The sequence below is a fragment of the Gymnogyps californianus genome, chromosome 9 (genome assembly GCF_018139145.2).
Source record: "Gymnogyps californianus isolate 813 chromosome 9, ASM1813914v2, whole genome shotgun sequence".
Classification (NCBI taxonomy): Eukaryota; Metazoa; Chordata; class Aves; order Accipitriformes; family Cathartidae; genus Gymnogyps; species Gymnogyps californianus.
The window spans coordinates 8,845,732-8,867,943 of NC_059479.1; the positions used below are offsets into that span (position 1 = coordinate 8,845,732).

At 51.4% G+C, this 22,212-nt stretch overlaps 1 protein-coding gene across 6 annotated transcripts in view; it reads right to left on the reverse strand.

Moving 5' to 3' along the window:
* FHL1 (four and a half LIM domains 1) overlaps positions 1-22,212 on the reverse strand; it is a 38,010-nt gene that overhangs the window by 1,209 nt on the left and 14,589 nt on the right. For 3 of the 6 annotated variants that reach the window (XM_050902069.1, XM_050902070.1, XM_050902066.1), the window contains 4 exons: positions 2,952-3,133; positions 2,040-2,217; positions 1,368-1,537; positions 594-780 (listed from right to left, as the gene is read on the reverse strand). In XM_050902069.1, the coding sequence (XP_050758026.1) occupies positions 594-780; positions 1,368-1,537; positions 2,040-2,217; positions 2,952-3,107 (691 nt within the window). In that variant the 5' untranslated portion in view covers positions 3,108-3,133. Of the gene's footprint in view, positions 1-593; positions 781-1,367; positions 1,538-2,039; positions 2,218-2,951; positions 3,134-9,440; positions 9,444-12,291; positions 12,318-22,212 lie in introns of those variants that run through there. The other 3 variants (XM_050902065.1, XM_050902064.1, XM_050902068.1) reach the window with 2 other exon arrangements.

A 22,212-nucleotide genomic window follows, 5' to 3' on the forward strand; every position in this document is an offset into this window, starting at 1 on the left:
GCGTAAGGCTTGTGTGGCTTGTCTCTGCAATAAGCTTTTTCCCTTGGACCCTTTCTCCAGGAAACAGTCAAGCTGAAGGAAAGATCAAGATGTAGAGCAAGGACAGGTTGGGCTCAACTCCCTACCTGGTTGTTACGGGCTCAGATCCATGCTCTAAAACGCAGAATGGAATGCAAGTCCCATGGGACTGGCAGGGTAGTGCCCACATTTCAGGAGTGAGCTTTGTAATCCAATAACTGTTACATGTAAAATACATCAGAAGCACAGCAAATGTCACTCCGGGGCAATAAAAACCTGCTCTTTTTAGACTTAAGGTTCCCAGACTAAGACATAGGTGGGAACGGTTCTAGTTGGGGAAGTTTTGAAGGAGGTAAATTTGAGGCGTGCAAAGGGTAAAGAGCTCGGTTACTAACTCGGACTCCATCCAGCAAGAGCACGTGGCTTATAGTTAGATCACACGTAGATCGCTGGGATTGGGCTTGGGATACTAGACCTGCTTCTGGTGTTAGCAGCCTCTGAGCTGCATGTCTTTGGGGATCGCTGTTCCGACCTTAAGTACCCACTGCCCTCAAGCTGCATTGAATCCAACATACCTGTAATAGGATTCTTGCAGCCAGCGCACTTCTTGGCAACACACTCCTTGTAGCAGTCAACACAGTAAAACTGGTCATCTACAGCTGTGAAGCGCTTCCCACCCAGTTGCTTCTTGCAGTTGGAGCAAATGAAACACTCTGAATGCCAAGGCTGTTCCTGGTAAGTGAGGCCTCCAGAAGTGATGGGCTAGGAGGCAAAGAGCAGAGAGGTGTTTCAGAATCGGTAGGGAGGAAGGGAGGTGATGCAGGCACGGGGTGCAGGGTAGGAGGGCTTTGTCATGAAGAAGATCTGAAAGTTTTCATGAAAATTAAATAGTGCAGTGCACTTGAGTTCCTCTAGCCTGAAATCCTGCATGCCTGGAGCTTTCATAATAGTTTATTTTACCTGCAGTGACTCTGCAATTATACACTAATCGGTTGAAAAAGTTGTAAGAAAGACAGCTATTTCATGAAACACTGTTTTACTGCTTGAATACACAAGACCTACTGGAGAGCTTAAACCATCCCCAAAGCAAGCGCAAGGCCGGTGCCTACTTGGTTTCAGCAGAGTTGCCATCAGATAACCCTACAGCCCCTGCTCAGATACTGTAATGTGCAAGAACCATTAGCTCTCACATTATTATACCACCAGCTGCTTGCACCACTATCGGAAGGAAGGAACATAAGCATTGGTACAGCTTCAGCATGATCTGTCTACTGGTTTACGCTCCGAGCTTCCAAAAGACATGTGAGGGCTAGTTCTGGCAGCTGCCTTTGCAAAGTGGAAGGACTTACATTCTTGCACTTAGCACAGGTCTTGGCAAACTTATGCTCATGGCAGGAGACACAGTAGAAGTCATCGCCCTTGGGGAAGAAGCTCCCAGATCCAATCACTTGCTTGCACTGGCTGCAAGTGAAACAGTCCTTATGCCAGACCATCTTCTTGTACTCAACATTTTGGTCTCCTACAACAGACAGAAATAACTTGTTATGTGGGATTTCAGGCTTGTGACAAACTCCCCACCCTGTGCAACGTAACATACCTGTTGGCAAAACCTGTCCATACCTATGCCCAGGATTCAACTGTAACGTGGACGAGGGATGAGCTGTTAATTTCTGTATCTGACTTTAGCCAGGGCCTTCTAGATTTTCTTAAAATAGTTGTCAGACAGGTGCCTGAGCCTTTCTAAGAGGACCTTGATTTACAGAGCAAAGCTTTTGGTAGAAATGGTTTAAGACTACTAGGGTGAACTATCCACATGAGGATTAACTGCAAAGCAGCCTTTCAACACTTGAATAAAATGGACAGGTGAGAGCAACAGTCAAAACCTGCACCATTTTGTGGTGCTCCAGCCTTCCACTACGATGCCCATAGCCTTAACTGCAGCCTCCAGAGCTTGATAAACCGCCATGGTTTTGCCCTAGAGCAGAACTTGGCAGTTGTACCCCTGTCACTGGCACCAGTACCTGCAATGATAGGCTTGAAGCAGCCCTTACACCTGGGCGCATCCTCAGTGGCAGTGCAGCTGCTACACCAAACTTTGTTGTTCTCCCTTAGCATGAAGGGCTCATTGACCAAGGACGTATAGCACTTGAAGCAGCGGAAGCAGCTGTCGTGCCAGTAACGGTTCTTGAAATGCAGCTCCTGGAATGGACAGAAATGGAGTGAGCAATAAGCCCTTCTCGCCTGCTCCGCGGCCCTAAAACCAAGCTACTGTCTCATCAGCCTCGGCAGAAAAGGATAGATTCCTTAGTTCCTAAGCATGTCTGCATTCAGTGGTTGGAGGTGCAGCTCATCTGCAAGCAGTTAAGGGAAGGACATTTGACCGAACTCACTGCCACAGTCACGTTCACTTTGGACTTTCAGGGTAGCAGAAGATGCTTCAACGAACAGCTTTGAGATTTGAGGTTCTGTTAGTGTGGGCTTCTCTGGTTGTCAAGTTCCCTCTAGTTCAGGTGTACGTTGTTATTGCCGTAAACATGAAGCCATAAACATTTGACAAACTGACAACAATCAGACCCTAGCTTCCTGAGTGCTTTACCCAGAAGATGAGTATTTCTGCAAGTCCTGTGCAGGCTGGATTACCTGCAGTACTCTCTTCAGGACAATGCAGCATTTGCAGCGTTCATGTGGTTGAATCTAGATCCTGAAACTAGCTCCTGTGCAAAAGCAGCCCACCGTTAGCACCCCTACTGCAGTGCCCCAGAGCCTCTAGCTCTTTGCCCAAGGAGCACATGGCCCATCAGCCAGAGGACTCACAAGGGAATTTGTTTTCACACAGAAGCTCACAAACAGATCAGAGCCAGGAAAACAAATGGGAGGGTTATCAGCATCTGCCTCTTTTCTTCTCGTCACCCGTTTAACTGCTCAGTACTCACCTTGGAGTCAGCTCCAATGGGTTTCTTGCACTCAATGCAGGTGTTGGCACAGAACTTCTCGAAGCACTTGACGCAGCAGTGGCGGCCCTCTTTCTTCACATACTTCTTCCCTTGCAGAGGGTCACGGCAGTAGTGGCAGTCAAAGCGCTCCGACATGGTGCCCACGGTGTAACTGCCAGGCCCTGCAAGAGGAAAGAGGGTGAAGTTGCAGCACTGAAGCCCTGATAACTGCTCCAGCTTCTTGGGTCTATGCAAATAAGAAGTATCAGGAAGATGGCTCAGCAATGAGCACGTGGCGGCGTCAGGCTCCTCGAGGGCTTGTTGGTAGAGAAAGCGGCTTCAGTGCCAGCACTGTTAGGGCAGTTTTTCCATCAGGCAGCTCAGTGGTTTATAAAACACAACAGCTCTCTACCAACTGCACTGGCATTTTCCAGGTGCCTCCAGCTTTGTCTTTAGGGTCTAGGTTAGGCTAACAAACCACCGCACTCGGGGAGGCTGGGTGCAGTAGACAACCTGGGTTTGGTCACAGCAATCACAAACTCGTACACCTGCTAAAGGCGGCGGCTTGGATGTCCCTTCCCAGGTCACGAATTGCCATTTAGGACGCAGAGAGAGAAATAACCATGAAGTCTCAGAAAAATGCGGGCTACAGAGCACGGCCGTGTGGGCTGACTCCTGGCTGTGCTCTAGAGCTCAGCAAGGGCAGGGGCTGTGCTTGCTGCTACAGTTAGCATAAGCAATTGGGGTGGGTGACCCTGGCTGGACGCCAGGTGCCCACCCAAGCCGCTCTATCGCTCCCCTCCTCAGCTGGACAGGGGAGAGAAAATATAATGAAAGGCTCGTGGGTCGAGATAAGGACAGGGAGAGATCACTCAGCAATTACCATCATGGGCAAAACAGACTTGACTTGGGGAAAAATTAGTTTAGTCTATTACTAGTCAAATCAGAGTAGGATAATGAGAAATAAAACCAAATCTTAAAAAACACTTTCCCCCACCCCTCCCTTCTTCCCAGGCTTAACTTTACTCCCAAATTCTCTACCTCCTCCGCCCCAGCAGCACAGGGGGACGGGGAATGGGGGTTGGGTCAGTTCATCACACGTTGTTTCTGCTGCTCCTTCCTCCTCAGGGGGAGGACTCCTCACACTCTTCCCCTGCTCCAGCGTGGGGTCCCTCCCATGGGAGACAGTCCTCCATGAACTTCTCCAACGCGAGTCCTTCCCACGGGCTGCAGTTCTTCACAAACTGCTCCAGCGTGGGTCCCTTCCACGGGTGCAGTCCTTCAGGAACAGACTGCTCCAGCGTGGGTCCCCCGCGGGGTCACAAGCCCTGCCAGCAAACCTGCTCCAGCCTGGGCTCCTCTCTCCGCGGGGCCACAGCTCCTGCCAGGAGCCTGCTCCAGCGTGGGCTTCCCACGGGGTCACAGCCTCCTTCAGGCACATCCCCCTGCTCCGGCGTGGGGTCCTCCACGGGCTGCAGGTGGAGATCTGCTCCCCCGTGGACCTCCATGGGCTGCAGGGGGACAGCCTGCCTCACCATGGTCTTCCCCACGGGCTGCAGGGGAATCTCTGCTGGGGTGCCTGGAGCACCTCCTCCCCCTCCTTCTCCACTGACCTTGGTGCCTGCAGAGTTCTTTCTCTCACATATTCTCACTCCTCTCTCCGGCTGCAGTTGCCATTGCACAGTAACTTTTTCCCCTTCTTAAATCTGTTATCCCAGAGGCACTACCACCGTCACTGATAGGCTCGGCCTTGGCCAGCGGCGGGTCCGTCTTGGAGCCGGCTGGCATCGGCTCTATCGGACATGGGGGAAGCTTCTAGCAGCTTCACAGAAGCCACCCCTGTGGCCCCCCGCTACCAAAACCTCGCCACGCAAATCCAATACAGCAGTGCATTAGTAACACAAATATTTCAGTTCCCTTAATAGCCATCCAAGATACGAATGCTAGATTTCTGCCTACAGAGAGGCAGAAGGGGCTCTGGCCAAGCACAAAGACACAGCACTCTGCCTCCTGGGGTCCAACCCGCTGCGAGCGCAGCGCTGCAAATCTTGCTCGCTCTGGGAGCACAGTTGCTGGCAAGGAGAGCAGAGTCCCACACCAGCCTTTCCCCATCACCTTCTTAAGAGGAAGCATACTAGAATTTTATTTACATATTTCACATCAAGCAAGGATAATGATACCTAATCACTCACTAAGAGCCACTCAGTTCATTACGGCCAGGCCCACTGCCGGCCTCGGTGAGGTCCTGGCTGAGGCGCCGCATAATTTGTGCGCAGAAATCACCGCCAACCACGAGCAGAGCAGAATAGTTTCCATGTTTCCAGCCTAAGCCCACAGCCAGCTGCAGCCCTCCAAAGCCTTTTGTGCTGGCTAGTTGTGCAGCTTCCAGTTGCCTCTTTTCACCGGGCTTTCACATACAAAGTCATAACGAAAAACCAAGAAAACAACTCCTTACATGTAAAGATACTTCTTCTGTTCATGCCAGTGGGGCTCTGCCAAGGCATGATGTTCCACCATGGCCAGGGAGCCAGCACATCAGCGGGTGTGGGGGCTCTTGACCAGAGGATTTTCCACTCTGGCCGGAGGTACATGCTCACGCTTTCTCCCCAGACACCCGCCCCAGCCTGCACACCCAGTCTCAGCCTCCCAGACCACTTCTGCTAACGGCTCCCTCTATTTCCCTGACGCCCTTCCTCAGAAGAAGCCAGCAACACTCCTGCGAGGGGGCTGCAAAAGCTCCAGCAGGGTTATGCAAGCCTGTGCAGTCCCAGAAACACAGCTCCATCTCTGCCCCCGCCACTCATGCCCCCACAGCCCCCAGCACTGCACGGCCAGCCAGCCGGGACACAGCCTTCAACTTTCTGCACCATCAGCAACCGGATGGGAGATGCAGCAGTGATCTGGCACCGGCGGCTGCCAAGAGGAAATTTAATTATTCTTTTCCTGATAGAGCTGCAGTGCCAGCACAGAGCACAAAAGGGAGGAGGATGTGGTCAGGCAATATAAATTGCTGCTGCTTCCTGCTGTGAGGTGGGAGAGGCCGTTAGCACCTCCATCGTGTAGCCTCACCTCGGACCACCCCACCAAGCTCCCAAGCCCTGGCGTTTAGGGGCTGCTTTGCTTCCTGCTGCTGATGGAGCTCAGCGGCATGATGGAGCTCAGCGGCATGATGGCTGCTCGTTCCAGCCATGCTGCTCCAAGCCACAAGCACAGCACCTGTATAAACTGAAACAGGGCTTGGGTTTTTTGGAGTGTAGAGAGGGTATGTCGTTCCTGGCTGTGCCCTCATGGCAAGGGAGGGTCAGCAGGACCCCGTCAGGCTCGCCTTCAGCTGCGGGATGCTGCGCAGGCAGGACTGCCGTGTTGTTCAGCACGAGGACCTGTTTACACAGCTTTTTCTTGGACGCTTGCCCACCCCAGTAATTCTAGATGTACCATCAACCGCGTGGCCCAACCTGGCAGCATGAGAAATCCCCACGCTGGCACGGGAGCCCCTGGGGCCGAGGGATCGTTGCTGCTGCCTCTGAGAGGAGCGGGGCCTTGCAGCAGAGGTGCCGGTGTGAGCACGCCTCACCAGACGAGTGCACATCAAACCCAACAGCTCCTGAGGCTGCCCAGACACCGCAGCAAGAAGTGAGGGGTGGCTGCTGCCTTCGCCATCTCCTTTGCTGACACCTTTTTTTTTTTCTTTCGAAGTAACATGCTGTTGGCAGCACACCATGAGCAACCCTGACGTAGCCGTGTGTAAAGCCCAGGGAGGTGCCTGCCTGCAAATGAACATTTTGCTGCTGTTTCAGAGCTCTTCTGCTTCATCTCTGGGCTCAGGAAGCTGCTGGATGGGCAGTGGAAGATGCTGGGGCAGGAGACTGGACTCACACTGTTACTTTGCAGATTTTAAAATCCAAGAGTCATCTCCCTGTCTCCCCTTTGTCACCCTTTCGATAACGTCAGGCCAGGCCAGAACAAGTTGGAGCATTTCTCTTCCAGAAAGCAAGACAGATGGTCCTGGAGAGGAGCATCGCTCAGGGAGGCTGCAGCAGAGGTGGGGACCGGGTTCACACCCTTCCCCTAAAACTTACAGAAGCAGGCTGGAGGCCAAGCTGGCAGGAATTGCACTCTCTGGGGACCGAGGTCTGGAAACACTGCCTTGCCAAGGTCAGGAGACGGCCATGTCCTGCTGACAACTATGCCAAGGGTTGTGTTTGTACCGGTTCAAGTAAATGAAACAAATAAACAGCTGGGAAACGTGGAAACTATGTGAGCCACAGCCAGTTCTGCAGAGCTTTATCAAGCTAGTGGGTTTTATTTAGAAGAAATGCGATTGCAGAGAGTCCAGGGCAAATGGTATCGAAACATTCCTGATCTCAGGTTTAGAGTTGCTTGCAACCAGAACACATAATCGTGAACATATGGCTCAGGGAGTAACATAATCCTGTGTTCCCATGTAACGCATCATGTGCTAACGGGAAACACACATTTATCACAGCAGCTTTGGAGCTCCACAGACAAATTAACACTGCACCTGACAGCCCCAGGAGCTGGGCTGTGCAGGCAGACAGGCCAGCTTCTGCCTGCCTTGTGCCATCTCATGGACCAAAAAGCCCCCCTCATACATAGGCTGGGGCATGAATTTTCTTCCAGCTCTTACAGGAGCTTTCTGCCCTCAGTTATGTCATCCCCACCCTGATCTAGACCCCAGAAAGGCACCTCTATCCCCTTGCCTGCAACGAGGATGCAAACACTGACCATGTTGTCCCAACAAACGTGCTGCCTGCTCACGATCTCTGCTCGCCTGTGCCATGCCGAGACCCCACGTCAGCCAGACCATCTCTGACAACCCTCCCATGGGGGCAGCCCACCCAGGGGCTGGTGCATGAGAGCCCCGAAAGCCGCCAGTCTGTGGCAGAGCAGGGCCTTGCGCCGGTGGCAGCTGTGCTGGGACCACCAGATCATTTTCCCAGAGTGGAGCAGATGACCATGGAGACTTCAGAGCTCTGCTGCCCTGGGAAAGAAGCCTTTAGTATACTACCGCTGCTCCCCTAAGTGGCCCTGTCCCCTCTCACAGAAGGTAGACAGAACAGATATTTGTTGTGCTCTGTAAAAACAAAACAAAACAAAAAAAATCCCACCCACCCCACCCCCCAAAAAAACACCAATAAATCTTCTAAAGCCTGGTTGGCAGCAGATCATGGGTTTGGAGATGTTTACCTCCTTAATAACCTGTTGACCCTCCAGCTGCACCACATCCCCACAGCTTAGCTTTCCAGAGCTTCCAGGTATATTAACCCTGGCCTGTCTTTGCTGTCTGGAAACTAGGCAAGTCATGAAACTAAGGACACACTGGGTATACAGAAAAAACATGACTCCTCCTTGCTTTTCTGTGGGGCCCTTATTTTAGTGCACGCGGCATAGCTTCCCTGTGCAAGCTGTGCGGCAGCTGTTGAGCACACAGTAGGGATTCACGCCAGTGGTACAACCATGCTACAGCAACGCAAAACTCGGTGCTCAGGGTAAGCACTCATCAAACTAACCACTAAAACTGTAAGCACTGTACCTTTGTGCTTCTTTTCACAGTGGCGTGCTTAAAACGACAGCGGTACACACAGCTGTTTTAGCTTGGAAGTTATTTGAACACAGTTTCTTTGGCTGTACCTTTACACCAGACTACAGTGTCTCTGAGCTGACCGCCTGGTCAAGTGTCTCCTGTTTAACCCCAGGAGAATCATGTACCCTGAGGACCTGCACTGATCCAAACCCCATTTCAGCTTGACTCTGGGGCCACAGAAGGGGATTTAGAAAACAGAGGAAAAGTATGGACAGACTGGAACTATTCTCCAGCCCAGGCTGACGTCCATGTGCAGGGATGTTCCGCTGGAGAGAAGCAGGTGAGAAGAGAGAGCGTAGGCTGCTGGGGAGAGGGGTAAGTGCAGCACGTGCCCATTCTTCAATAGCCTAGAGGACCCTCAATGAAAATAAGAGCTCAAGAAAAATCCAGCAATACTTCCAGAAACTAATCCCCCTTTAAGCAAGGCGTCCCTCTCCCACCAGCCCTGGCAGGGTGCTGTCTAAATGTAGCTCCCTGATGGATTTGGCTACAGCTCGAGGGCAGCTGGCCAGACCGGTGGCCTTCTCGAGTATCAGGGTATTTGGCATGAAGACCCACTGGAATTCAACCCTAACATTTACCTGACCACAGAGGTGCCAGTTAGCCACTTGTACCCAGAGAGCATCTGCTGCTTTTCAAAAGCAGCTCCTCAGCCCTTGGACAACCATGCCTTCCATCTTTCAAAGAGCTCAAACATTTGGGCCCCGCTGGCTTCCACGCACCTCAAGTCATTCTGACAGCATGCCGTGGAGCAGTCACAGGGCGGTCCTAGCGAGCGGTCAGGCTCAGGGCTACGTCTGCACCCTGCAGCATGGCAGGCTTTGGGATGGAAAGGTACAGAGCTAAGAACTGCCACCCCACAAAAGCTATTGCATTAACACAACCCCCTGCCTCTCCTGTCGGTTCCTGTCTCCCATCGCCCCTGGGCTGGTTCCTCCGGGTTCAGTCGAGCTATATACGGCAAGGCAGCATCGCAGTGGTTTGCACAACAAATGAAACCGAAGCACTCAAAGGGAGCTGAAGCATAGCTGATAAGCAAAGCACTTAGCACAGGATATGTATTAATGTCTCTGGGGAATATGTTTAAATGTGATAAACCACCAAGGAAGAACTTGAAGTGTGGTCTCTAAAAACAACCAGGCAAACTGTACTTAAACTTTACGGATTATTCTGCCACTTAGGAAGGAAGATGAGGCTGAAGGTATTAACCCTCCGCCCTACGCACAGCTGCACATTCTATGGCAATATGGAAGGAAAAGAGCAATTGCTTTTTGACTCTCCATCAGTTTTATTTTTTCTCAGCAGACTGAGTACACGCAGCCTCCACACCGCCAGGCACTGGCTACACCTGCCTATTTCAGCTCAGAACCTGGCATCCCCTGGTCTGTCACCTGAGTTACTATTCTCAGCATTCCTCTATGCAATGTCGCGTGGTTTGCTATAAATACCAGGGAATACTCTTAAAAGAAGGGTCCCCTTAATCCAAAATGCAAAGCGACGCTCAGGACTGCACCTCAAGGTCACTGACACGCTGCCCTGGACAACAAACATTTGCAAAGCCAAAGGAAAAAAAGAAATCATTTGCAGGTCATTTTTGCTGGGAGGGCTGGCGGTAACGAGTGGAGAACCGTGCTCTCCCATTGCCAGGCTGGGGCACGTGCGAGTCTCATACTCTATAATTCAAAAATTAGTCTGTTGATAAAATGGAAGCTTCTTTATTTAGAACAAGAACAGCTCCAAGTTCCTCAGGCGGTTGCCAAAAACATTCCCTACGGTCCTATTGCCACCATGTCTGAGCACATCCCAGTCATTATTAAATCTTCCCAGTTCCCCAGGGAAGCAGAGACGTGCTATTAAAAAACACACTGCTCCAGCCCTGCAAACACTTCCCCCAGGGCTTCCTTTTGCGCTTAATACAGAGCTCAGCTAAGGCTAACGAGGCTCCCAGCGTGCACAGCACCACTGCCTACAGTAAGGCTGAGCACTTAGGCAGAGTTTAAGCAGTGAAGGCCAAATCTTTCAAAACTAACCAAACTGACTAAAGCAAGAGAGTCCCGTTCAGTAGCTAACTCGCTCTGTGGCTGCCTTAAGCTTTAACCTTTGAGACTCCTCAGTTATGTTCCAGCTGTTCTCAGTTATGTTCCCAGCTATGCATGGGTCTGCCCCCACCTCAGTAGCAGGATGACCTTCTCATGCCCAGGTGCCCCCAGGAGCCAAACGTGAGCCTTTCTCCTGTTGTGGAGGATTCACACACACACATACACACCCCGGGGCAGGCACTACGGTACCCCACTGCAGCTGTCCCGGAGAGCAGGGCTCCCTGTGGGGTGCAGGAGCGGACGCTGCGCTATAACTTGTTGGTGGCAGCCCTCCAACCGCAGCATCTGCTCAGAAGATACTTCAGCATTTTATATTACAGCACAATATCAAATCCGGGGGTCCCTGCCCCCAAAGAACACCTCCCTGAGGAAGATGAGAAAGAAAACAAAGATACAGCTGGGAGTATAATGAAAGGATGTTACGGCATCAGTCAGTCTTGTGGGCTGAAGTTAAAAAATAAATGTCTTCTTATATCTTAATTGAATGGATTGCTTTTTTTAAACACCTTTGAGATGTTTAAAAATGATACCACCGAAGTCAGATTTTACTCAGAAAGGTACCTTGCATAACGTATATCTGTGTCGCACAAGCAAATCCTAAGTAGTTACATGCCATGCAAGAAGCCTCATGCTCGTGCCTTGTTCCTGGGAGGCTGAGCATGAAGTTGAACAGCGTGCTGTGACTTTCCTCCCCAGTTTTGAAGAGGCTCTATGTTCCCAACCAAGTCTCATGAGCACCACTGTCCCTGGGCTCCTGGTCTGCAGCAGCTCAGTTTGATGTCCACAGGAGCTGTGCCCCAAACTTGACACCCTCTCCCCAGACATGTCCACCCCTTGGGCTATGTCTCATCAAGAGATGCGATGGCACTGCCGTTGTATGTTGTGATGTAGAGCTGTAAATACATGCCAGGGGACACACACAAACATGGTTAGCTTCTAAGAATCAGATAAGCTTTTAAAAATCCCGAAGAGCTTTCAATTGTCTGTAATTGGAGGGCTAGAGGAGATTAGTCACGGATGGGAAGACACAACATATCTGCATGCTACGGGGGACATGCAAAACATGCTCTCAAGATTTCTGTCGGTGTTAATGGGAAGGAAAAGTTAACATTTTCCTATCACTGGTGAGGATCAGCCTGTTTGATCTACAAGACAAACAGAAGAGAAGAGGGAGTAACCACAAACTTCCCACCAGAGCAGAGCAAACCATCTGGGTTTACACACTGGGCTTCTGCATGCTCCCCTCTGCTACGGATTTCCCCTGCTCACTGCAGTAACTGCCATAGCAAGCTTGCTGCAAGGAGGAGCATCATCCCCCATTTTCACCTAGTCTTCCTCAAATAACGGCTGAGCCCCAGCCTTCCCACAGCAGTGGATACAAAAGCAATTACCATTCAATGCATTTTACAAAATAGATGAGGCCACCACCACCGCGCTCCCAGCACCAGTCCCCCACACTGGTTATAAGCCCGTTCACCATCATTAGTTACAGCTGCAGATCACCAAGGCTTAAGACTGCATTCAAATGAGTTATTTTGCTGGTGCAGGAGCCTGTTCGCAAAACCTTCCTCCCCATTTACCAGGCATTGCACACACGGGGGTTCTCCCACAACACCCAGCACCACGTGCGCTTTACCTGTGTGCCTGTGGAAAGCCATGATTAGCAGCCCAAAGTCACCAGCAGCCCCTCAGGTAACAGAGTTCACAGTCTCTTGGCCGATTAGGAGCTACGCCGTTTGATAACATACATTTAAACGGAGGCTATTAATATGGACAGGACTCCTACCAGATGTCCACTCCCCTCCCCAGAGATCACAACCTTAATCCCCCTTGAAAATTCTTACCATTTTAGGTGATCCAAGGGAGAAGAATAGGATCCAGAGACCTCTAGGTCTCTGTAGGCAACATGTAAATACCTGCCCAGCTACTCAGCACCCAAATTAGTCCCAAAGGCAGAGTGTGCCTCAGGAACTTGACCCCATGCTAGTACTATTTGGCCTTGGCTTTAGAGCTAGATTGTGTCTCATAACAGTCCTGAGCTAAATTACAGACCCAACGTTAATTCTGCACTGCCATTGCTGAAGGGAAGAGGTGGATCACAGCCCCACAGGGGCCAGAGGGGCTGCAGTCCCAGGAACCGGCAAGGGGCTGTCCCCTGGCTGTAGGGCCCAGAAAGGACATGGGTTGTACCCCTGGGGACCCAGGTGACAGCCCAGAGAACTAATAGAAGATACCTTCATGGGGGAGGTTAGACTTGCCTTCAACACGAGGGTCACGCTGAAGTTTTACTGCCAGTAAAACTACTGTACCTGGTCCTCCTCCAGCCTTTACCCTAAGGAAGCCCAAGGCATTAGCTGTTCAAAGTGAGCAAGTCCCTGAACAGCAGCACTTAGAAAGCTGGGTTTCATGATGACGGGGCTTCTCTAGCATCTAACAGTATGGCTGGGCTCATTCCCCAGCATGTGCCTTACAGAGGGCACTGGCTCGTGTCTCTGTCCTCTTTACTCAGGTGTCCCTGAAGCTCCCTGGAAGACCCCAGCTCTGTGGCTCCAACCGACCTATTTCCACCCAAGTCACGACAGGGAGCGGAGGGAGCTCTGGTTCAGGGCTTGCTCCCGCAGGGACGCACAGGCTGCGGCAGCTCCACGGCCGTGTGCTCGCTCCGGGTTACGCAATTGGCAGCAGCGCATGCTCAGGGCTGGGGGCCAGGGACGCCCAGCTGCTAATCCTGCCTCGACACTGACTCACTGCATGGCCGTGGGAAAGTCAGTTAACCTCCCTGACAGGCACTGGGAAGAGCCAATGTTTATCATTCCTTCCACGGAGCCCATCACGGTGGCGTCTGGCCTCCAAACAGCAATCGGCATCTTCAGCCCGAGTGGCTCTGCTACAGGCAGGAACGGGGAACATCTCCGCTTCCCACTTGCAGAGGTCCCAAGAGCTCCTCGACCACACACACGGCAGGGCACGTACAACTTCCAGTCCCAGCACCGGGCTCGGTGACCCCCTGGGCCTTCGTACCCATCTTAGGGCCCCCAGGTAGCACACGCGCAAGGTCAGCATCTCACCAGCATCCTGACATCTCCGAGTTTCCAACGTGGCCTGGAAAAGGCCACACTTGACAGCATGCCATCCCGAAAGAGCACAGCATGGATCCACTTGTGTAGCAGATTGAGGCTGGGAAACGTGCTAAAATACTAGCACACTGAAACACTTTGGCTAGGAAAAACCCAACGTTATTCTGCCCCAGCTCATCTATAAACTCAAGTAAATTGTTTGCATAATTCATATGGTAACAGGAACCCTAACAACTGGTATTTTCCTGTGCTAATCTTGCTGCACGCAGTGTAATATTTACAGACATGAGTTCATTTTTGGCAGTGCACGCAGAGTTTGCACCATTAACCATTCTCATTTCTTTCTAGTCCCCTACACAAAGCGCTGGCACCCTCCTGCCCGGCAGTCATTTCCTACTTCCTCCGGAATACCTTCGTATTTCAATTAGAAATGGTAACCTTTGCTCCTCGTCCTAACAGGCGGAATAGCATTGCTGTGCAATGTCAGCAGCTGCCACGTCCCACCCCAGAGGCGGCTGCAATTCAGCAGCGGTTTGACAGCATTGTGGAGGCATGTGGAGAGTAGGGACAGACACTTGGCCATCAAAATGTTTCACGTGCACAAATGCATGTGTGTTTGCAGCACGACAACAGGCATGGGCTGGAGGAGGTGGGAGGGAGAAGGCTTGGCCAAAAACCAGGAGGACCCAGCCCTGCTGATGCCCATGAAGCTTCACAATGAAACTCCCTGGAGAAGCATTTCATGGCACAGCTCACTCTGCAAAGCCTCTGGTGATTCCCCAGAGCAGTCTGTAATAAAAAGGCCATTTTGTTTGAATTTGTGGCCTCCTAGGGCAGCACAGCAGGAACGGGCTGGGGAACAACCCTTACTGAGAGGACTGGACCGCTCTTGGTTTCTTGGCTGGTTTTAGCCATGTGACCTTGGACAATTCCCATCTCCTCCCCAGGCCCCTCTTTGTCCCTACAAGCCCAGGTGATTAAACACACCGTTGTTGCAAGGTATGGCACAAGAGCCAAGGAGGGACATCGTTGCCCTGTGAAACATGGCAGGGAGCAGAAAACTCCAGGAAAGAGAGGGTGCCCCAGAAAGGAGGTGTGCCAGCCCTGTCTGAACCCTTCTCTGCTAGCCAGGCACCATGCACCTGCGGGTCCCAGAGGAAAGAGTGCTACAAACATGTCAGCAAGTGCACAGCAGGGCATGCAGGCTTGGGTTTTCATGTTTTTAACATTAAACCTGTCCTGTAGGTTTTCAGGACTCCAGGGAGCTGGTCTGGACACACGGACCCCACCGCACAGGTCTGAGTGCAAAGCAGCATGGCTGGGGCATAGTGTCATCCACTCGGATAGACAAATGATTCACATTGTGGTTTCCAGAGTATTTTCTTGCCCTAACAATCCTGCCAGAAAAGGTCTGGGCGTCTCGGCTTGCTCACACATCCTGCTGTCACTCAACGGGCAGAAAGTCCTAAATAGAGCCCGTATAACCCAGGCATTGATGAACTATTAGTCACCATCATCAAAGAAAGAAGCAGGCAGCAGTAAATACGAGCAGGAGGGGGGCACCTGTCCATCTTTTAGGGTAACACTGTACCTTCTGCTTCCATACACGCTGCTTAGCAATGCACAGTAAAGCTGCATAGAAAAGCGCGCTAGCCATTCACTGGGCTCCCCATAAAACGCGAGCCCCACGTTGCTCCCTACCCTTCCTGTTGTGCAGGCAGGTGCCGGACTCACTCCGTGCTCTCACGCCAGTGGGAGGCTGCTGCTGTGATAGCACAGGACCAGCATGGTCCCATCGGCCAGGGCTGCGCCAGGCAGCATGGGGGTTAGCACTCCACATCCAGGTTTGCTCCCATCCATAATTTGCACAAACACTTCCTTCTTTTCAAGTAACAGCACAGCAGATTCAGGGTTTTTTAATTTTAAATCTATCTTAGGTTGCATGCAATGTGTGTTCTCCCACAGCAGAGAGCACTCCTTTGGCCCAACCTATTGCAGACCCCAGTTAAACTTCCCTTGGCTCTTGTGAGGCAGAAACTAAACAAAATCATTTTCTTTAAACTTTTTTTTTTTTTAATGTAAAGACAGAGTTTGCAGGAAGCCAACCAATAAAGGAGTTGGGCTTAAGAGGAGGAGGACACAAATACAGCTCTCCTCAAGAAAAAGCCCACCTTTGCACTTGTGGCTCGTCCATCAGCGGGACGGAGAAGGCAGCAGCCCCACTGCCACAGAAACGCCGGGCAGGTTTGGGATCCGGGACTGACACCTGGGGCTGATCCAGCTCTCCAAGCACTCAGTATCCCATGTGCTTCCTGCTCCCAGCACTGGCTCTGCACTGGTGAAAGGCACTGCAGAGCAGTGTTTGCAGACCGTCCAGAGAGGGCTGCCAGGGGATGGCCCCTGCTCCCCCCCCAGCCAGGGACCCTGCGTGCCACCCACAACCACACCTGAACCAAAATGGGGAGTTTCTACCTAGTTCTTTCAAACAGCCAGTTCAGTTCAAAACAACAGTTTCTCTTTGAAGTATCACAAAAACACTTCAGGAGACTCAAACCTGGCTGAGTTCCCCTGTTCTGCCTACAAGGATGCGTCGCCACACCCCTGAAGCATGCTGCAGGCACTCACATGAACACAAGACAGAGACACCCTGGTTCACATGAATGTACCCACATCCAGAGCAAAACCAGCAAGGACATCACTGCAGTGGCAGAGGGGACGAACATACCAGCCGTCAGGCAAGCCCCGTGCCCTCAGGCAACCAGCTCAGAGGGGACAGCGGAGAAGGAAATGGGCAGCACATGGCAAAGGCACACAGGGTGTTTTCCTTTCTTCCATGCTGAACTCCAGCGTACAGCTGGGTCAGATCTGTGTGCTGAGCCTTTCAGTGCCAAGGGAAGCTTTTAGGATCAGCTATGGAGGTAGGGATAGAGGAACTGGGAATAGATTTATAAGGAAGCAGACACAGGCTGGGTAACCCTTCATGAACTCGGATACAGTGTGAATAGAAACAAAAGGGGGAAAAGAAGGCAGGATAAGAAGAAAGAAGAAAATAAGGATAAGAGCCTGTAGTAACAGACAGGAAAGAATGGTCAAGAGATAACGGAGCTGGAAATAAAGGCATCTGAAAAATAGGAAAACTGGGAAGAGATATAAACCAGGTTTTTCCCATCTGCCTCCATCCACAGGCTGGAATGTTTCCAGGACTATTCCCATGGCAGCTCCAAATTTATTTCCCTGCTGCCATCTGCTCTGCGGCTCCCCTCCACACACGCTCCCGACTGGCACTTCTTCCCATCACCTGTTGCTGACATGGCAGACCTCTGGCTGCTGCTGAAAGCCAAGTGACACCAAGGCCTGGGGGGAGTGTCTGCACATAAATCAAGAGCTGCTTTGTAGACCCAAAGCTTTGTTCAGCTCCTTTCCCCCTTCCTGGCTATGTCAGGGTTGGAGAACAGAAGCCGCAGCGTGGTGGGGCGCAGGCACCACACAGACCCATGGCAGCAGCCCCAGGACATACAGGCTCCAGAGAGGACTGGGGTGAGAAGAGGCGGCAGCAGTATGAGGTGCTGCACAGGGCTGGCTTTGAATCAACTGCACAAGAAAGTCCATTTCCTCCCATCCCTGCTCCCTCCTCCCTGTGGTTCTTTGCTGTATTACAGATAAGATGCCAAGACTGTGTCTTCCAGCAGCAAGGATGCTGAGTGCCTGCTGTGGTCCCTACAGTTAGATTTAGACCTTCAGTACAAGCTCAAAAAGGGACAGTCCCAAACGGTTGAAGTTTGTTTTTTTTTTAAATCTCTTAGAAAGACAAATGTATTCGTCTTAAATGCACTAGGTTAAACCTGGGCCACGTTTCTCTTTCCAGCTGTGTCTCCCATGTCCTTCTGCCTCGACTCAGTCTGCAGAGGGGAGCTGTGAGCGTGCAGGCAGCAGGCTGGGAGGCTCCGCAGGCTGCCCGCAACCCTCTTGCATGAACTGCAAGGTGAAAACAACAGGTCTGAATGTGCCTGGACATCAGCCAACCCTAAGGGGACACAAAGACTTCCTTTGCTCCTCTTGGGAGAAAGATCCACACGTACTGCCAAGACTGGTCTGATTCAGATGCCTTGTAAGAGCATCAAGCCCATAACTGGGCTAAAAAGCTTCAAACGCAGCATTCACCTCTTCCTTCCCAGCAGCCTTATGGCTGCGTCATGCAGAGATCCACCCAGCAGTGCCCAGTTTGAGCAAAGCAGCCTCAATGCACTGCAGCCAAATGTGAAGTCCTCCTCCGAGGTCACCTGCACTGAGAGGTGCAGAAATCAGCTGGTTCTTGCAAGTTCATTACCACAAAAGCAGCCGAGGGTGCAGGAATAAGGCATGCAGCAGTTACCAGGGAAGATGAGCCAGCAGGCACAGGGGAAGCAGCCTGCGTGTCCGGTCACACAGGAGCAGTGGGGAAGGTCTCTGGGCTAGCATCTTGGGGCCCCAGCAGTGCCACGCTCTCACCCACACTGGCCAGGCCCCTGCGTTCAAAGCTCCCATGAGGAGCTCTGGGGTTTCTGCTCACTGCAACGCCCAGAGCTCTGGCTGCAGCTACGCAGCGCTGTGCCCTCAGCGGTGGCAGGGGCGTGATGCCTCTCAGTTACCAACAGCACTTCCAACCAGGGCTGATGCAGTCCTCGGAGGAGCCCTCCCTGGGGCCAAGGAAGCTGCACCACAACTCAGTTATTCCCCAAGTTATTACCCCAAAGCTTCACGCTTAGGACAGTGGAGCTCCTTAGGCCAATCTTGGCCAACTGCAGGGGTCTGTCTTTGTTCAAGTTTAGATGCAGTCACATGGAGGAGGAATGACCAGTGGAGTCAAACATGAGGCAAAGGTTTGCCAGTCACAGCTTTCCCCCCATGGCTTACCCCTGGCTTCAGAGCTGAGAAAAGTAACTTAAGTCCCTGTCAAATAAATACCACGTTGATCCCAGCCAGGCAGCATGGCAGTCTTTTCCAGGAAAGATGAGGTCTGATGAACACTCACAGCAATATAATCCTACCATACCCACACAATAAATGCTCATGTTGGGGCTTCACCAAGTTGTTAGAGAGCCATCGCTGAAATAATATTCCACAACCTCCATTACGCTTTCTGCATTCCTGATTGCTTTCAATTACTTCTCACAGGCACGGCAGCTGGCTGAGCGATGCTCTCCCCAGTGAAGTTAAACAGCTCACTGTGGAGAGCACGGAAGGAAGTTCAACTATTAGTTTGCATCACTGCTTGAAAGCTGGGTCATTCACCTTCCCTGGAAATCTACCCACTACCAGTCAGAAACCAGCAGCTACCCAGACATCAGCTACAACATACATGCTCTCCAGCATCCCTGACATGGGTTTCCAGTAGCCCTGCCATCCTCCTGTGTTCATTCAACAGGACCTGGCAGCAAGAAAGATTTGCAAGGTGGGCACTGCAGGCTATGCCCGAGCTCTTCCTCCGAAGGCTGGGAACGCTTTCAGCGTGATGTTTTCTAGCAAAACATCATGTTCCTGGGAAGCTGCTGGGCAGATGGTTCTGCAGTCCTCCTTCCTCTGCCCCCACAGCACAGTGGGCCAAGCCAAAACCCCACACAAGCAGTGCTCTCCAAGACCAAGGAGCCTTGGTGTTCCCCCTTAAAGAGCTTTATTTTCAGAGGAGGAGAAGAAAGGGCTGTTTGTGATTCTGGCAAAACATCCTCCAGAATTTCAGTACATGGGAGACACTGAGGATAGAAAACTTCAGCTCAGGTGGTCAGAGAAGGGTAAAGCAAAGGCTTCTCAGAAAAGGGCTGGGCAGAAGCATGGTGCCTGGCTAAGGGCAAAGACAGGCCACCGCTTCAATGAGAAGGACATGCCCTTCTGAGCATTGGCATGCCGGTTGGGAAGACTCCCTGGCATCCAGCACACCATCAAAGCACTGCCTGAACTTGGCACAGGCCCCAGGGCCATGCCCTGAGCACTGATTTAATGCTGACAGGAGCCAGCCCTGGTGTATGGGTTTAGCAGGACAACCAGCCTATTACCCTGGGCACGGGACAGTCGCCTCGAGCAAGATTAGCATTTGGCTATCTACACCTTCAGTTGTTAGACAGTGCTGGTGGCTGAAAGGACCAAACAACCCTTGTTATGTGGCCATTTTAAAAATAACCTTTCCCAAAGTCCCACAGTGCATAACGCTGTGTCTGTCTCGGCTCCAAGAGACGAAGGAGATCAGCTTGCAGGGCTGACGGGTATTTTTGGGCACTCTGACTAATTGTCAGGACATATGCTGGGCATTCTTTACAAGGAAAAACAAAGCTGCAAAGTCTCCTGCAGTGAGGCCTATGGGGTTGGATTAGTCACAAAAGTTATTCTCAGAAACCTCTGCTTTGGGAGGGTTTGATTTAACTTTCAACTTCAGATAAGTGCATTTTAAAAAGGAAGAAAGGGTCAACTACCTCGCACCCTGACACTTACAACAAAGGCTCAGCCAGGCTGGGCCATGTTGCACCAACAACAACAAGGGCAGGAGAAGTGAAAACCCTTCACCTTGGAGTGGCTTCAAATTCACAACTGCTTTTTTGGCACCGCATCACATGGGCACTCGCTGGCCGTGCCAGGAGACGTGCTCCAGGACAAGTCAAGGAGAAGACACCCACTGGCGGGGGGGAGAGGAGGCCCACAGGCACCTGCTTACTTGTAAGATGGAGCCTTGGTGCAGCCTTCTAAGACACCTTGCTCTGGTCCTGCGTTACCACACATTTCCTCTGCTGAAACAGATGCCATTTAACTTTCCCCTTTGCCCAGGCTTAGTCTGTGGCCAGAGTTGACTTCAGCCACAATTCATGTTAATGTTTTGCAAATCAGCCCATCAAGCCTTTCGTTAAAGCCCTGTTCATTTAGCGACCACACATCGCGCTGCTCAGCCAGGCTCTTTGCCGCTCTCCTTTTGCAGGGAAGTTGGAGCCCTTGCCAGACTAGGAGACCACTCGCACTGATCCTACTGAACTTGCCTCGGCTGCTCTTTCCCAAACTGACCTCCAAGAGACTAAGGACTCGGGCAAACCCAGAGAAGTCAGCCAGACTTCCAGAAGAGCCTAGAGCCCTGATAAAGGAGTATTTTGCCAGCTGTGTCCCTTTTCCTCCACACTCAGGAGCAAGGGACTCCCAGCTCAGCAACTCCAGAGCATTGATGCACCGCAGCCAAATGTGAAGTCCTCCTCAGAGGCCACGTGCCCTGAGAGGAGCAGAGATCGGCTGGTTCTTGCAAGTTCATTTAACACAAAAAAAAGAACTGATTTTAAAAGCAACCTGATTTGGGTTTTTTTTTTTGTTGCAGTTCTTTGCTGCTTCTCCTCCTAAGGGCATCTTTCACCAATCTGAGCACCTCAGCTGCACTTCACTCATATGCCAGTTCAAGCCAGCACTCATCCAGCTCAGTTTCTCTACGCTTATTAAGACAGCAAATAAAGCACCTGTGTGCAACATCTCCACAACACCCTGGGACACACAAGCCCAGAGCAGCCCATGTTTCCCCACCACCGTGCAAGGCCTGGGTGTACTCTGCCTTTCAGTCCAGAAGCTGTTTTGATGCTTTGAGCCCCACTGCTGTCTCACCTCGTGCTGCTGGCCCATGCGCTTGTGCTTTCTCCTTTCTCTGGCATGTATCAAACCTTGCTCTTTTCATTCAGCAGAAACACTGCATCAAAAACACACACATCTCAGGGTGACAAGAGCTCTCTGAAGTCTCCGCCAGTGCTTTCTGCATATTTTTCCCCCCAAGCTGCGCAGCAATTTCCACTGAGGATAAGTGTTGTCAATTCAATTTCTAATAACGACATTAAAATGTATGAGCCATTTCTCTGGAGTCAGGGATAATATTTTCAAAGTGTCTGTGTGATACAGGAAAGTAAATCTCATTTTCCATAAAGTGATAAGGATCCCAGGTCTCCCTGGAAATCATGTCAGATCAGAGCTGGGCGAGGTCTACATCAAAAAGCATTCTCCATGAAGTCAGTTAGAAAACATTGATTCTCATTTTATTAAAAAAAAAAGTGAACAAATATCTTTAAATCTTTCATCAGAGTTAAGATTCAATTTCAGCCAAAACCAGAGAGACCCAGCCCAGAATGGCTCTAAGCCCATGGGCAGGAGCCCAGCCCTGGTTTGCAGCATCCCAGCTGAGTGTCCTCATCTGCAGGATGAAGGCTGTTTCGCAGGTCGGGGTCAGGGGAATTCTCCTCCCCCCAACACCCTCCCACTCTTGTTTTTGGGTAACTGAGCAAAATTTCAGTTGCTTTTGTGTCTTTGGAAATACTAAGATCAGTAGACTAATACTTGGCAAGAGACAGTTCAGCCCAAAGCTGGAGAGGCAAGGTTATTTAAGCTGCTAAATTTAATTTGCCTCCCATTTGCTGAAACAGCAAATACCTTCATCCCCCACCTCCACAGGGATGGGCCAGGGTGCTCAGAGGCAAGAGAAGGTCCCCTCTCCT